Here is a 13,643-nt window from a genome sequence, read left to right on the forward strand (position 1 = left end):
AACAAAGGGCGGCCTTTCCAGGACCCAGTGCCACAATACGTGATAACAACAGATGCTTCCATGACCCGGTGGGGAGCACACCTCAATCAACACAGCATCCAAGGACAATGGGACGTACATCAAGCAAAGCTGCATATAAATCACCTCGAATTGTTAGCAGTATTCCTAGCGTTGAAAGCATTCCAACCCATCATAACCCACAAATCCATTCTTGTCAAAACAGACAACATGACAACAATGTATTATCTAAACAAACAGGGGGGAACACACTCCACACAGCTGTGCCTCCTCGCACAAAGAATATGGCAATGGGCAATTCGCAACCACATTCGCCTAATAGCACAGTTTATTCCAGGGATCCAGAATCAACTAGCAGACAATCTCTCTCGAGATCACCAACAGGTCCACGAATGGGAGATTCACCCCCAAATTCTAAACACTTACTTCAAAATTTGGGGAACACCTCAAATAGACTTATTTGCGACAAAGGAGAACGCAAAATGACAAAACTTCGCATCCAGGTACCCACACAGGCAGTCTCAAGGCAATGCCCTATGGATGAACTGGTCAGGGATATTTGCGTACGCTTTTCCCCCTCTCCCTCTCCTTCCATATCTAGTAAACAAATTGAGTCAAAACAAACTCAAACTCATACTAATAGCACCAACATGGGCAAGGCAACCTTGGTACACAACACTGCTAGACCTATCAGTAGTACCCCACGTCAAGTTACCCAACAGGCCAGATCTGTTAACACAACACAAACAACAGATCAGGCATCCAAACCCAGCATCGCTGAATCTAGCAATCTGGCTCCTGAAATCCTAGAATTCGGACACTTAAACCTCACCCAAGAATGTATGGAAGTCATAAAGCAAGCTAGAAGACCATCCACTAGACACTGCTATGCAAGCAAATGGTAAAGGTTTGTTTGCTACTGCCATAATATCAAATTCAACCATTACACGCATCTCCAAAGGATGTAGTGGGTTACTTACTACACTTACAAAAATCAAATCTGGCCTTCTCTTCCATTAAGATACACCTCGCAGCAATATCTGCATACCTGCAGATTACCCATTCAACTTCACTATTTAGGATACCTGTCATTAAAGCGTTTATGGAAGGCCTCAAAAGAATTATACCACCAAGGACACCACCTGTTCCTTCATGGAACCTCAACATCGTCTTAACAAGACTCATGGGTCCACCTTTTGAACCCATGCATTCTTGCGAAATACAATTCTTAACCTGGAAAGTTGCATTTCTCATCGCCATCACATCTCTAAGAAGAGTAAGTGAAATTCAGGCGTTTACAATACAAGAACCTTTTATCCAAATACACAAAAATAAGGTAGTCCTAAGAACCAATCCTAAATTTCTACCAAAGGTTATTTCACCGTTCCACTTAAATCAAACGGTAGAACTGCCAGTGTTCTTCCCACAGCCAGACTCAGTAGCCGAAAGGGCACTACATACATTAGACATCAGAAGAGCACTAATGTACTACATTGACAGAACAAAACAAATCAGAAAAAAAAAAAACTGTTTATTGCATTTCAAAAACCTCATACAGGAAACCCAATATCAAAACAGGGTATAGCCAGATGGATAGTTAAGTGCATCTAAATCTGCTACCTTAAAGCAAAGAGAGAGCTGCCCATTACACCAAGGGCACACTCAACCAGAAAGAAAGGCGCTAGCATGGCCTTCCTAGGAAATATTCCAATGCAAGAGACATGTAAGGCAGCCACATGGTCTACGCCTCACACATTTACTAAGCACTACTGTGTAGACGTGCTATCCGCACAACAAGCCACAGTAGGTCAAGCCGTACTAAGAACTTTATTTCAGACTACTTCCACTCCTACAGGCTGAGCCACCGCTTTTGGGGAGATAACTGCTTACTAGTCTATGCACAACATGTGTATCTGCAGCTACACATGCCATCGAACGGAAAATGTCACTTACCCAGTGTACATCCATCGTGGCATTAGTCGCTGCAGATTCACATGTGCCCACCCGCCTCCCCGGGAGCCTGTAGCCGTTTGGAAGTTATCTTCAACATTTGTACATTTGTAAATATATTACTTAAGCCTTAATTGGCACATACTTATTCACTCCATTGCATGGGCACTATTACTAACACACACAACTCCTACCTCACCCTCTGCGGGGAAAACAATCGAAGATGGAGTCGACGCCCATGCGCAATGGAAGCGAAGGAGGAGGAGTCCCTCGGTCTCGTGACTCGAAAGACTTCTTTGAAGAAAAACAACTTGTAACACTCCGACCCAACACCAGATGGCGAACTATGCACAACATGTGAATCTGCAGCGACTAATGCCACGAACAGATGTACACTGGGTAAGTGACATTTTCCTTACATTGCACCTATCCCTCCTTCATTTTCTTGTGGATTAATATTTTGGTTTTCAATTTAGTATAGGTGTCTCCTTATTATTGTTGACGTTCTTTAGTGTTAGACCAAAAATAAAGTGGTACGTGTTAATATTATCCCACAAAAATAGACACTTCTTAATTGTGAAATAGCAATATACTAGTAAATGTATTGTTCACTTCAATTACATAAACCTTGCATGTAAATAGTTTTTGTGTTACTATTTTACTAGATAAAGTTTACATGAATAACTGGGCAGATGACAACCTTAGAACAGTAATTGAATGTGAATGTCCAGTAGTCGTGAAAGCATCTCTTGGTAGTCCCGCCCTCACTGCCTAAATAAGATCAATTAAAATATGAAAGGCCTAATGGAGCTCCGCTCAATCTTCTCTAGCCAAACACCTATCTTAAACGTGTTCTTGTTTTATTTTTTTTGCTTTAGGGTTAGGCTAGCAGGCATGAAGATATCCCGGCCTCCTGTCTCAGTCGGTCATTACAAGATGGTGAAACACAAAGGAGACAAAGGGAATGAAGAAAATCCGCACCGGTGAGATGAGACTGCTACTCTATCAATTATTGACATATAAGTTATTAATGTTCATGTTATGGCCAATGATATTAAGCATAGAGTAAAGATGGTCACCAGTCAACATAAAAAAAAGTAATATGGATGCTTGCTCAAAAAGGTTTAGCGCATTTACAATTCAGTTATAGTAGTTATAGTAATTTATTGGACTCATAATTACCCAGCGATTGTTATTTTAAAATTTCCAATTTGCTAGCTGATACTGCCCTGACTACAAATATCACATAAAAAAAGAACCATCAGGTCAATAATTTCCGCTGCATGTTGGATGTTATTATACATATTTCAGTTCAAAGGATAGGATATACAACTGATTTCAGCAATTCCATCAAGAAAACATTGCACATCTGAGACAGAGTGTGCTATTCGGTGACTATGATTAATTTCAGTTTCTTGGAAGTAATTTCAGTAAGGAATGATCAATGTATCTTGCTACTGGTACAAAAACTGAATCAGAAGCTGCAACAGCGAGTCTTTATGATCGATGTACTATTTCATTATGCACGTTATGAGAAGTATACACACACGTTGTTTGTGGACATGTATAAGTATTGATATTGTTTCCAGAAATACATCCTCCATCAACACAGTATCCAAAAAACTACTAATTCATTGTTAACTCCAATGAAAGGTTTTCATCTGAAGAGATGCAACTACTACTGTGAAGATGTGTCAATGATTTTTCATTAACCCAACCCACATTTTCAGGTTTTAGTATGCTTTCTCTATCTTCACATATTTCACATGGATAATTCCCCATTCCAGTTTTGACATATTTGGCCAAATTTTTCTTGGTTTAAAAGATATGTAATCACAAGCACTCAAGATTGCTCTTTTAATATTTCCTACAGTGCTATTACGGTTTTGGGAACGTAGCATATTTTAAGAAATAATCCCACACTGTAATCTTTATTTAATGTCATGGAAGGTAAATTTCCAGTAAAATAAGCCATCACATAACATTTCTTGACAAATTCTGGTAATGTTGCTCATAAACATAAATATTAACCACTTATGTAATGATTTAGCCACATTTGTCGTGTACCTTTTTGCGACGAGTTAATTTCTAAATTCTTCTTTTATTATTCCCCATCATGAGCTTGTTCGATCCCTCGAAGGATGAGGTCCTCCAGCGTGTACACTCACTGAGTGCCATCGAAGCGGGCCTCAAGGACCAACCTAACTCTTTCAACCGGCGAAGGTCTTCCAGTCTCTTAAGGTTAGGTAGTCCTTTATCTCCAATCCCTAGACAGGAGCCTTCGTTCCCTCTGGGAATCAGCAGCCTTAAGAATTTTCTGAAGGAAGAACAAGCCAATTCTCCTTTCTCTGGCTCGGGCCAAAAGATCCTGGTGACTTCAGTGAAGACCAGCCACCATTCTCAACTCCATTTCTGAAGACCCACCCCACTTTAATGAGAGGAAGGCTTTCCTGCCACTACCTTCTCTCTACCCAGTTAATCACCACTTCATAATCCTTTCAGTTGTGAAGCATGGCTTTACTTTGGAGCCTCCACCCTCATATCCATCTATGCCACCTGGGTCATTGGACCATTTATGGGATCTGTACAGGATCCTCGGTTTAGGTGCTGTGGAGTTAGCTCTACTCCGAAAAGGAGAAAGGGATGCTACTTTACTTCACTTCACTATTTCCATACAATAAAATGGGTAGAGGTTTAGCCTCCATTTAAATTTCTGTGCTCTAGGTCAGACCCACCCATTTAGAAGCACAGGATGCTAATTTTAGCTCAGATCCTGACAGCCATGCAAAGCAACATGCTGCTATGTTAGTGGTCTTAAAAGCCACTTACTTCCTTGTGCTTTTCTTGTGGGCATGCAGGAAGTATCTCTGTATTGGGGTAGGAAGTAAAACTAACAGTAAATGCCTTAGTATTACCTCTCATGCCTTCAACAAGTCTGGGCATGGTGGCCGTCTTTTATGGTAGTAGAAGGGCCAGTGTAATTAATTCTTTAGGCAATTACCTGATTCAGTAGCCTTAAGGAAGGAGGCGCAATCCGTTCCAACCTTATCTTTAATATTCTGTGCAATCTTGGGTTTTTAGTGAAATACCCCAAATCATTCTTGGTGCCATCAAGAGTATCCAGTAGATACAGAAATTCTACATGCTAGCTTGAAAGCAGTCTTTTCTCCACAGAGAGAGCAGCCCCAGCGAGGGCCAAAAACAGATAACATGGTAGTTCCAGAGGTTTCTGGGACTACAAATGTCCTGTTGTGGGGTGGATCCTCATGCCAAACTTTACATGTGTTTCTTCCAGCTAAATTTAACAAACCAAACTAGGGATAAAGGCTGGGCAGCCAACCCAAGCCATTGCTAGCTCAGCCATCCATGATTCCTTCCTTGCAGTTGTGACCACATACTCCCAACTTCTTGATGCAATTGTTCTACCTATCCCTTCCACAGTGCTCCGGCATCGCTGACTCTTCAGAGAATTGATGTGGTGCATTGCAACAGACTTTCCACCAGTGCATAGTGGGCTTGTTAGACTGAAGCATTGTAAATGTTCCTTCTACTGGTGGAATTAAGAATAGTGATTATCCACATAGACAATATCACTGCCCTCTTCCATATAAGGAAACATAGTATCAAATCACCCCATTGATCTGACAACGTGCATTGGATCTGTTGAAATGGACACTCTCAGTCTAGAATATTAGTTATTGCTAGTCCCCCACAGTCCTGAGATCAACAAACCAAGTTGCCCTGAGCAGGATTCTCCACTGCTCACACAAATTTGAAATTCTTCAGGAAGGCTTTGATCTCATATTTGAGGCTTGTGATCATCCACCTATAAATTCCTTTCCACTCACCTGACCACCAGATATGACTAATTCACCTTCTGGATTAAAACAGGGACCCAGCTTCCTACAGAATGGCCATTTGTTTAGAATAGGGTATTCTTATATGCCTTCTTTTGGCTAGTTCCTCCAATTTCATAGGTCATTCAGAAGATCAAAGAGCCCAGAATGCTCATTTATCCTACCTACCCTGGCTTTGCCTCACTAGATCTGATTTTCAGACCTCCTACATGTGATTCTATGTCTACATTCTTCAAAGGATGAGTCTTCTGTCCATGTACGGAAAGGGTATCTTGCACTCCATTCTAACATTGCTCAGCTTTTGTGAATGATTCTTATGAGCTATCCTTTCCCCTGTTGGGTCTCTCCTTGGAGAATTCAAAATTTCTGGTGGCTGTCAGGCATTCATCCTTCAACCCTCAAGAGGAAATGATTCTGTATCTGGGCCATCATGAAAAACATCTACCTGTTCACCTGCTCAATAACTGGTAGATCTTTCTTACCTCCCTGGGATGAAACCATGTGGAGATGGACAGCTTCAGGGCTTTACGTGAACTTGACTGAGGAATACTTCTCTGAGGCCAAGCAGAAAAACAAATAGACAGACCTAATGCATCTGTTGCCTTCTGTAAAACACACAATGGCCTCCTGGGACCAGAACTTGGTCTTGGTCATATTGAGGTGTAAATCCTTTGACCTATTGCCTTCCGGTGCCTGAAGAGCTCTTGTGTGGAAAACTGCTTTCTTGGTAGCTATAAAAAGGCCAGAGTCATAAATGAACTTCAAGTCCTTTGCTCTGCAGAGCCTTTTATGGTTTTCCAAGGGGGAAATGTGGACTTCAGGACTCATCCAACCTTTGTTCCAAAGGTTCTGTCAGCGTTCTGTCTAAACAGGGTGAGTGTTCTTTCGACATAGTTTTTCCTTTGTCCTCATACCTCCTTAGGAGAAAAGACATAATTGGTACACCAGGCGAGTTCTTCTTGTGTTTTATATTTCCTGAAATTGGGTTCTTTGTTCTACTGACTAATTATTCATGATTTTTATAGGCAATGATTCCAGGATAGTCCTTTTGAAAGCTACCATTACTAGATCTATAACATTTAGTAACCATTGCTACAGCCTGCCCGAAACTATACCTCCATCTGATCTCCGGGCTTAGTCCACCGGATGTAATGCAGCTTCAGAGGCATTCACCATGGATGTACCAGTTAGATATACACAGGTGGCTATATGTGATTCCTGTACACTTCTGTTGCTGAAGCTAGGGTCCTCAAGGTTCTTCCTGAATGGTTACGAAATTTGAAAAGGTTGTTCTGCACACTCTGATTGTCTAGGACTAACCTTTTCACTGGTGCCTATGTGTCCTCAGTATTAATTGGGAAGGGCCTTGATGTAATAGAAAAAATCACTTTTAGTCTGTAAAGCTATCACACTATCAACACCCTCATAACAGCCCCTAAACCACAGGACATGAACCACACACTGGTTGGCTTCTTTTTTCAAGACGGAAACTAATGCTACCTAATATATAGGGAAGGGGGTTAACTGGCTATCAAAAAAAAGCATGCATTCCCAATACTGTTAATAATTTTCAGTCCCATTTTGCAGTTACCAGATACTCACAAGTTGACAATGAGAAATAACAAATGGACTGCTAGTCATAGTATCATCTTAAAGGCAACTTTATGTGACATTTTGCACTTGCTTCCCAAATACATACTGAAGCTTCTCCAGACATGTACATCTGACACCACTGACCCTTATAAATTTAGAAAAATAAATACTTATGTTTTACAACTGCTTGCAAAAAAGTCCTAAAGTTCCTTGTGTTCCTTTTCTGTAGGTTTGACCTCCTGATCAGGACGCAGAGGATGTGGACTCAAGATGGGATGAATTCACTTTCCTATACATTGATTTCCAAGGAGCTCCATCCACTGTATACCAATATCACAGCAGACATTGGCTTTGACCCAAGAACCAAGAATGGCAAGAAGCCACAGTCACCCATCTCATCTGTCCCTAAACGGAATACCGTGACAAACAATGCAACGGTACAGGAACCTAGTACGAAAGTCATTGTTACAAATCATGTTGAGGTAAGCACTAATCAAGGAGAAAAAATATCCCTGTCTATTGATGCTGAACCCAAATCTGACACCAAAGAGGGTGCGTCACTTACTCATGGTAGTAGTAAGCCTGGATCTGACTCCCAGGTAAGAAGAGTTAGGCATTCTGAAGATAACTTCAAAGCAAAACAACTAGAAGAACAGAACAGGAGCATACAGGATGCCAGATCTACATACTCTGAACAAGGTCTTAAACGGGATTCATACAAAACAATGAGTGGCATCACATTAGTGGAAAGCATCAGCCAGAGCAGGGATTTTCTTAGCAGGTCAACCCCCAGTCAGTCAACAAGATCCTTGGACTTAAATAAACCAGCAGTTAAACTCCGTAAAAGAAAAAAGGGTCTTGGAGACCGCATGCTGCAACAAGTGTCTGTTGCAGATAGTCTTGTCAAAGATCTTTCAAAGTCTGGTGCGCACCATAATGATGAAATAACCAAGAAAGAATTTGTTGCCACTGTGGTCTCTAGACCACCATCAGGAAATGCAGATCATGTTTCTTCTAAAAAGTAGTCCAACCAAGGGCACTTAAAGAAAGTAAATGCTAAAATGTGTTTTTGGGAACTGCCTATGGCTCTAACGGGAGCAAATGGGCAAAGAGACTTTTTCACTGCAAAGACCTCAAGTTTGATGATAGATTGACTTCATCAAGAACAACTAAAGCAAACTCATAAATGGCATTGGTGCTTTGTGTGCGTTCTGCCTTTGAACCTTCAGGTTGCTTTGAATGTTTGCTGGCAAAAAGGACTAGAACAAGCCATAGGTATTTCGCTGGAGACAATAGCAGAAAATTGATCCATGCTTCTCAGCGGCATATTGGGAGTACTTTTGATGCTGGGTGATTCAGCATTTCACCAAAACATGTATAACTTTGTTGAAATTAGGGATGAGGAAGTCTCATGTTTTCCTTGATGGACCTGAAAGTCTCTCTTCTGCCAGTCAGTGGAGTAGAGGGAGATCCTTTTACTGCAAACGATCAAATTCCTGGTTGAAATAATTGTAACATAGGTAAAAGCATATATATATATGAATATTTATTTCAACATTTCAAGTTAAAGCCTGGTAGGTGTTTTTTCCATTTTACCAAAGGAAAGACTGAACAGATTTGAATCATGTTCATTCAAGATGTCTGTTTTTAGCAAGTATGTTTCAACATTGTGCTCTCCACATTCTATGTTTTTATTATTTTCAATTCTGCAAGGTCAATTGATTAGACTATAATAACCCAGAGAAAAAGGGTATCGAGTTTAATCTGCAAATATTCTTACATTTTCTAAACATTAGCAGACCCCTTGAATAGGCTTTGTGGACTCTCAGGTTTTGGACCCTCTCTTACGAACTTCTGTTTTAGATGATTATCAGTACCATGACCAGTCACCGGGATAGTGAGGAACTGCAAAGTCAATGGCATTACCACAACACACACTAATAAAATCAGACCCTTTCACTAAGGAGGCCCATTGTTAGCTCTGTAGGTAACTCTGTCTAAAGTGGGCTGTAATACAAGTAAAACTAGATCAGTGGTCGTTAACCTGCATTCCAGGGGGCCCTGAGCGTCTGTGAAGCTCACGCAGGGTGTCTGCAACTGTTTAGCAAATTAAATCATATTAATAAAGTGTATATAAAAAATAAGAAAATGTAGATTATAAATTTTAAAAAGCTTTGTAGATGTGAAGGAATTTGAAACTGGAAATTAAAAATTAGTCAGTATCCTCAGATTCATATGTGAGAGCAGCACAAGTGCATCAAACAGAATATAATTAGGGCGATGAGTTGGCTCATGAATTTAGAAAAGCTCTGACCTTCCTATTAAAATGAAACTGTTGACGTTTTTGTATATTTGTTTGTGAATTAAATACAATTATGACAATGTGTGTATTTGTTTGATGAATGCTTGGTTCTGTATTTTTTGTGCATTGTTTTGCAGTTTAAATTATGAAAAATGCCTAGGCCAGGATCCCCAGCTTTGAGTAATGACTCATTGGGAGTCTCTGGTTTCCAATAATGATTCACTGGGGTCCAGTAATGATTAGAGGCTGGGGTCCACAGAAGTACAAAAGTCAGGAACCACTGCTCTAGATCATGTGCTGGAACAATGTTATTTAATTATGATGCCACAACTAACAATAAGGGTCTCATAAGGCTCTTTCATCAAAAACATTTTATGTATATTTTATACTGTCAACTTTATACGTAATTATTTAATAAAAAAAAAGGATTAAAGCTTCTGGTGTTTGCACCTTGGTAGACATGTTCATAGTCTTCAGCTGGAGCCTTGTGTAAATGAGTGATCACAGTAACATTTGAATGTGATGCCAGGGCCAACACTGTATATAACAAAATAGGTTTCTTCTGAAGGACAGGCAGCAAACAAACTCTTAAAACAAACAAAGCATTCAGCCAGAATGTGCTGTCACTAGAATCTGGATAGCAGATACACAATGTAGGAGGCCCATCTAGATTGAACTTGCTGTCCTTTACTACCATTTGTCTGTTTCTTTGTATTTGCATTTATGTAAACTGACTACTTTTCTCTCCTCGCATTGCACTTGAAACAGGGTTTTTTTTCATCTGCTTTGTCTTGTTTTTTGGCTTGACGGGGCTAGCTGCTCTTCTCCAAAGTAGTAATTATTGTCTGATGTGCCTGGCGCCTCTAGTCCTCTTTCTCTTACTCTGGTGGCAGAAATTGACCCTCCATGTCTCGTTACATTGTATGAAGAACCTTGCATGTCTGTTGTTTGCCTATTATGATTGAAGTCTTCAGGTCTCTTTGTTGCGGAGCCTGGCCTGTGGAACCATGCCTTTTTCTGATTCAATTGTCAGTGATTTCAAGCCTCAGCATGTCTTGCTGCAGAGACAGAGCATCTCTTAAGCTAAGGTGTTCTTGGTAGCAGGTTTGGGGGAGTTGGGAACAGTGGAAGACTAAGAAGATATATTGGTTTTCTGAACGGTGGTGGACTGTCTAGTTGGGGCTAGGTTTGTTTTCCATTCTCACCCTTTTCATCTATACTCTCTCATAGGAAGACGCAGAGTGACCAAGTGAGCTAATTGAGAAATTTGGTGATGTGACTGATTGTGAGTTATTTGTTTCCTACGTTGGATTCTAGTTCTGTGATGCTGTTTCACCCAATTAAAATAACTTCATGCTGTTAGAGTGTTAAGTAATCACTGAACGTCCAGTCCTGTGGTCTTCTTATTTCAAATCACGTTTTTTGATTTTACAGCATTACTATTATATCGTTCTACTAACACGAGAGCATGTTTAGCCTGTGTGAAAGTCTAAATCCAGAGGCATACCGTTTTCACAAAGTTCAACTGGTCTTTGTTTGTTGGGGGATGATGGGAAGAGTTGGGTGAGAGTTTAGAGGAGTGAGACTGTTCGAAAATTTGCTTTCATCGTTTCATGATATTGTACCCACAAAATTCAGAAAATTCGACATGTAATCGAAATTGGCTTTTTTAAAATTGCTGAAAAAAATAATAAACTGGAAAAACCGACTTGAAAAAAAAAGTGGTACAGCTAAAGTATTTGCGCTGCTGATTCATGCAATAAGGTATCAGAATATTTATCAGTAAACACCAAGATTTGAACGATTTTTCCTTCTGCAATTTTTTTTGCTGAAAAGAAAATCAAGAACCTGTAGTGCAGCAGCGTAGTACGTACAAAAATACCAGTTGCATAAGAAAATGCTGCCTTTAGATTAGACTAATAAAAAAATACAATATCGTACGATGTGATGAAATGCAGAATCCCGAATTTGGCAAAACTCTACAGGTGAAATTAACATCTGGCACGTGTCTAATATTTTTTTGTGCACAGACACACTTTATTTGTTTCATGCATTGTTGCTTCCTTTTGTACCGACCATTGTCCCAAACAGAAAAAAAAAAAACATAAATGGAAGCCCGCCTTTGTAGTCTGTGTAAACTTCATGCGCCGAAGACACACCTTTGCAGTTAATCCATGTTTTGAGAAAACAGCAGCAGGTCCGCTTTTATTTTAAGACCTATATTTTACCTCAGGAATGTGAAACACTCAAAAAATTCAGAAATTGATATCCATTTGAAAATATAATTGAAAATAATTGTTAATGTATGTTGTGCCTACTATACTGCTGCTTATAAACGTTCACTATACTAATAATTTAGAAAGAAGAATAGAAAGAAAAAGTTGAAATTTGAGCTCAAGGAAAGTGAAATCAGAAGCCCTTTTTTAATGGACGCTAAGTTTGTTTATTCAGAGACACTGTGTTGGATGGACATTTGGAGGAAAGACTGCCACTGTGTGCTGTTACGTCCTGTGGTTCAACTCTGCATACTGTGATTGCACATGGCTGCATAGAGCAGGGCCAATATTTTTTTTATTATGTACAAATCATCATTAGCGCATTTCTGAATCCAGTGAGGATTCGGGACATATTGAGACTACCACAGAAAATGAAATGCTGCATTGAAATGTAAATGTAAAAAAGTCTCAGTAAACTGGAAATTATTGATGTGAGTTGTGAAAAGTTGCCACAAATGGGATTAAAAGGTCACTTTGTACAGTGCTTTGCAACCACTGCCTTTCCTGCTTTACTTTTCCTGTAATATCGTATCACGAGCGGTATTCACACCATGCCTCTCGCCTTTAGGAAACTTAATGTGTCTTGTGCAACTGACATTTCGGTTTACTTTGTTGTATTTTTGGGGTGGTTTGCAGCCTGAATATTGTGTCAAAAACTATTTTGTACTTGTACGTATTTATTAAAAAGTTATAAAGCATGTTTGATTCTGTGCAGTTTCTTTTAATCTTAGTTTCTATTAAAATGTATCTTACATGAGGTTAGCAGTGGTGTAGCACAAGACAACGGTCACTTTTTACAGTATTTGGTGAGAAGCCCCAAAAAATTCAAACATGTTACCTCAAAGAAAGCCATCTAGGCCTTCCTTACCCAGATAAATAAGTTACTCCAATGGGTCTGCTGGCCCATGGAAGAATGTGGAGATTTTGGAGCAAACTATAACTTTTGAAACTCTGGATGTGAGATTGACTCTTCCAAGATTAGATCTACAAGGACCTACTACCATTTTGGGGGTCAGTGCTTTCTCCAAACCCATCTGATTACTTTATAGGTTCGTCCACATCTGGGTAGTATTATGCCAGCTGGTCTGCGTGCTACCCAGAAATTTGTTTAGCACAAACATAGTTGCTTCCAGTAGAAGAGAGAATATATTGTTTCAAAAGCACAGGTGTGAACACTTGCAAGTGTGAAGGAGGTCCCATTTGAAAGAAGGTGAGGTTAAAACATAAGGTGGACTTTTTAACAATAGAACAAGTGGAAGATCTATCACCACTATGAAATAGCCACTTAAAATGTATTTGTAGACAGCATAAGGTAAGTAACATATAAAATCCCTGGGGATTTTTCTCCATTATGTTCTGAATCTGCATCCTCCTCAAAGAGCTCTCAACTTGCTAGAATCCTGATCTACACGGCTTACCACTTATTTTTGAAGCAGGCTTTCTCTGATCTTAGGGTTTAAGATGCTTACCTGTTGCCTGTGAACCTTGTATTCTTGGATATGCTGGTTGGCTGTTATGAAGGTAGAACTGAGTTCCTGACTGCCATCTCAATGTTGTGTGATATGATAGAATTCTAGTCACTTATTCCGTAAATTAAGTACACCACCCAAACTTTAGTTGTAGGGGATCGGTCATGGCCCCATATGC

The 13,643-nt window shown here is 39.9% G+C and overlaps 1 protein-coding gene across 2 annotated transcripts in view; it reads left to right on the top strand.

Annotated features, from left to right (window-relative positions):
* Positions 1 to 12,688, top strand: part of B4GALT3 (beta-1,4-galactosyltransferase 3) — a 342,042-nt gene extending 329,354 nt beyond the window's left edge. For both annotated transcript variants that reach the window (XM_069217831.1, XM_069217830.1), the window contains exons 6-7: positions 2,847 to 2,951; positions 7,648 to 12,688. In XM_069217831.1, coding sequence (XP_069073932.1) covers positions 2,847 to 2,951; positions 7,648 to 8,443 — 901 coding nt within the window. In that variant the 3' untranslated portion in view covers positions 8,444 to 12,688. The remainder of the gene's footprint in view (positions 1 to 2,846; positions 2,952 to 7,647) is intronic.
* The last annotated feature ends 955 nt before the right edge of the window (positions 12,689 to 13,643 follow it).

Source organism: Pleurodeles waltl, chromosome 12 (assembly GCF_031143425.1).
Source record: "Pleurodeles waltl isolate 20211129_DDA chromosome 12, aPleWal1.hap1.20221129, whole genome shotgun sequence".
Lineage (NCBI taxonomy): Eukaryota > Metazoa > Chordata > Amphibia > Caudata > Salamandridae > Pleurodeles > Pleurodeles waltl.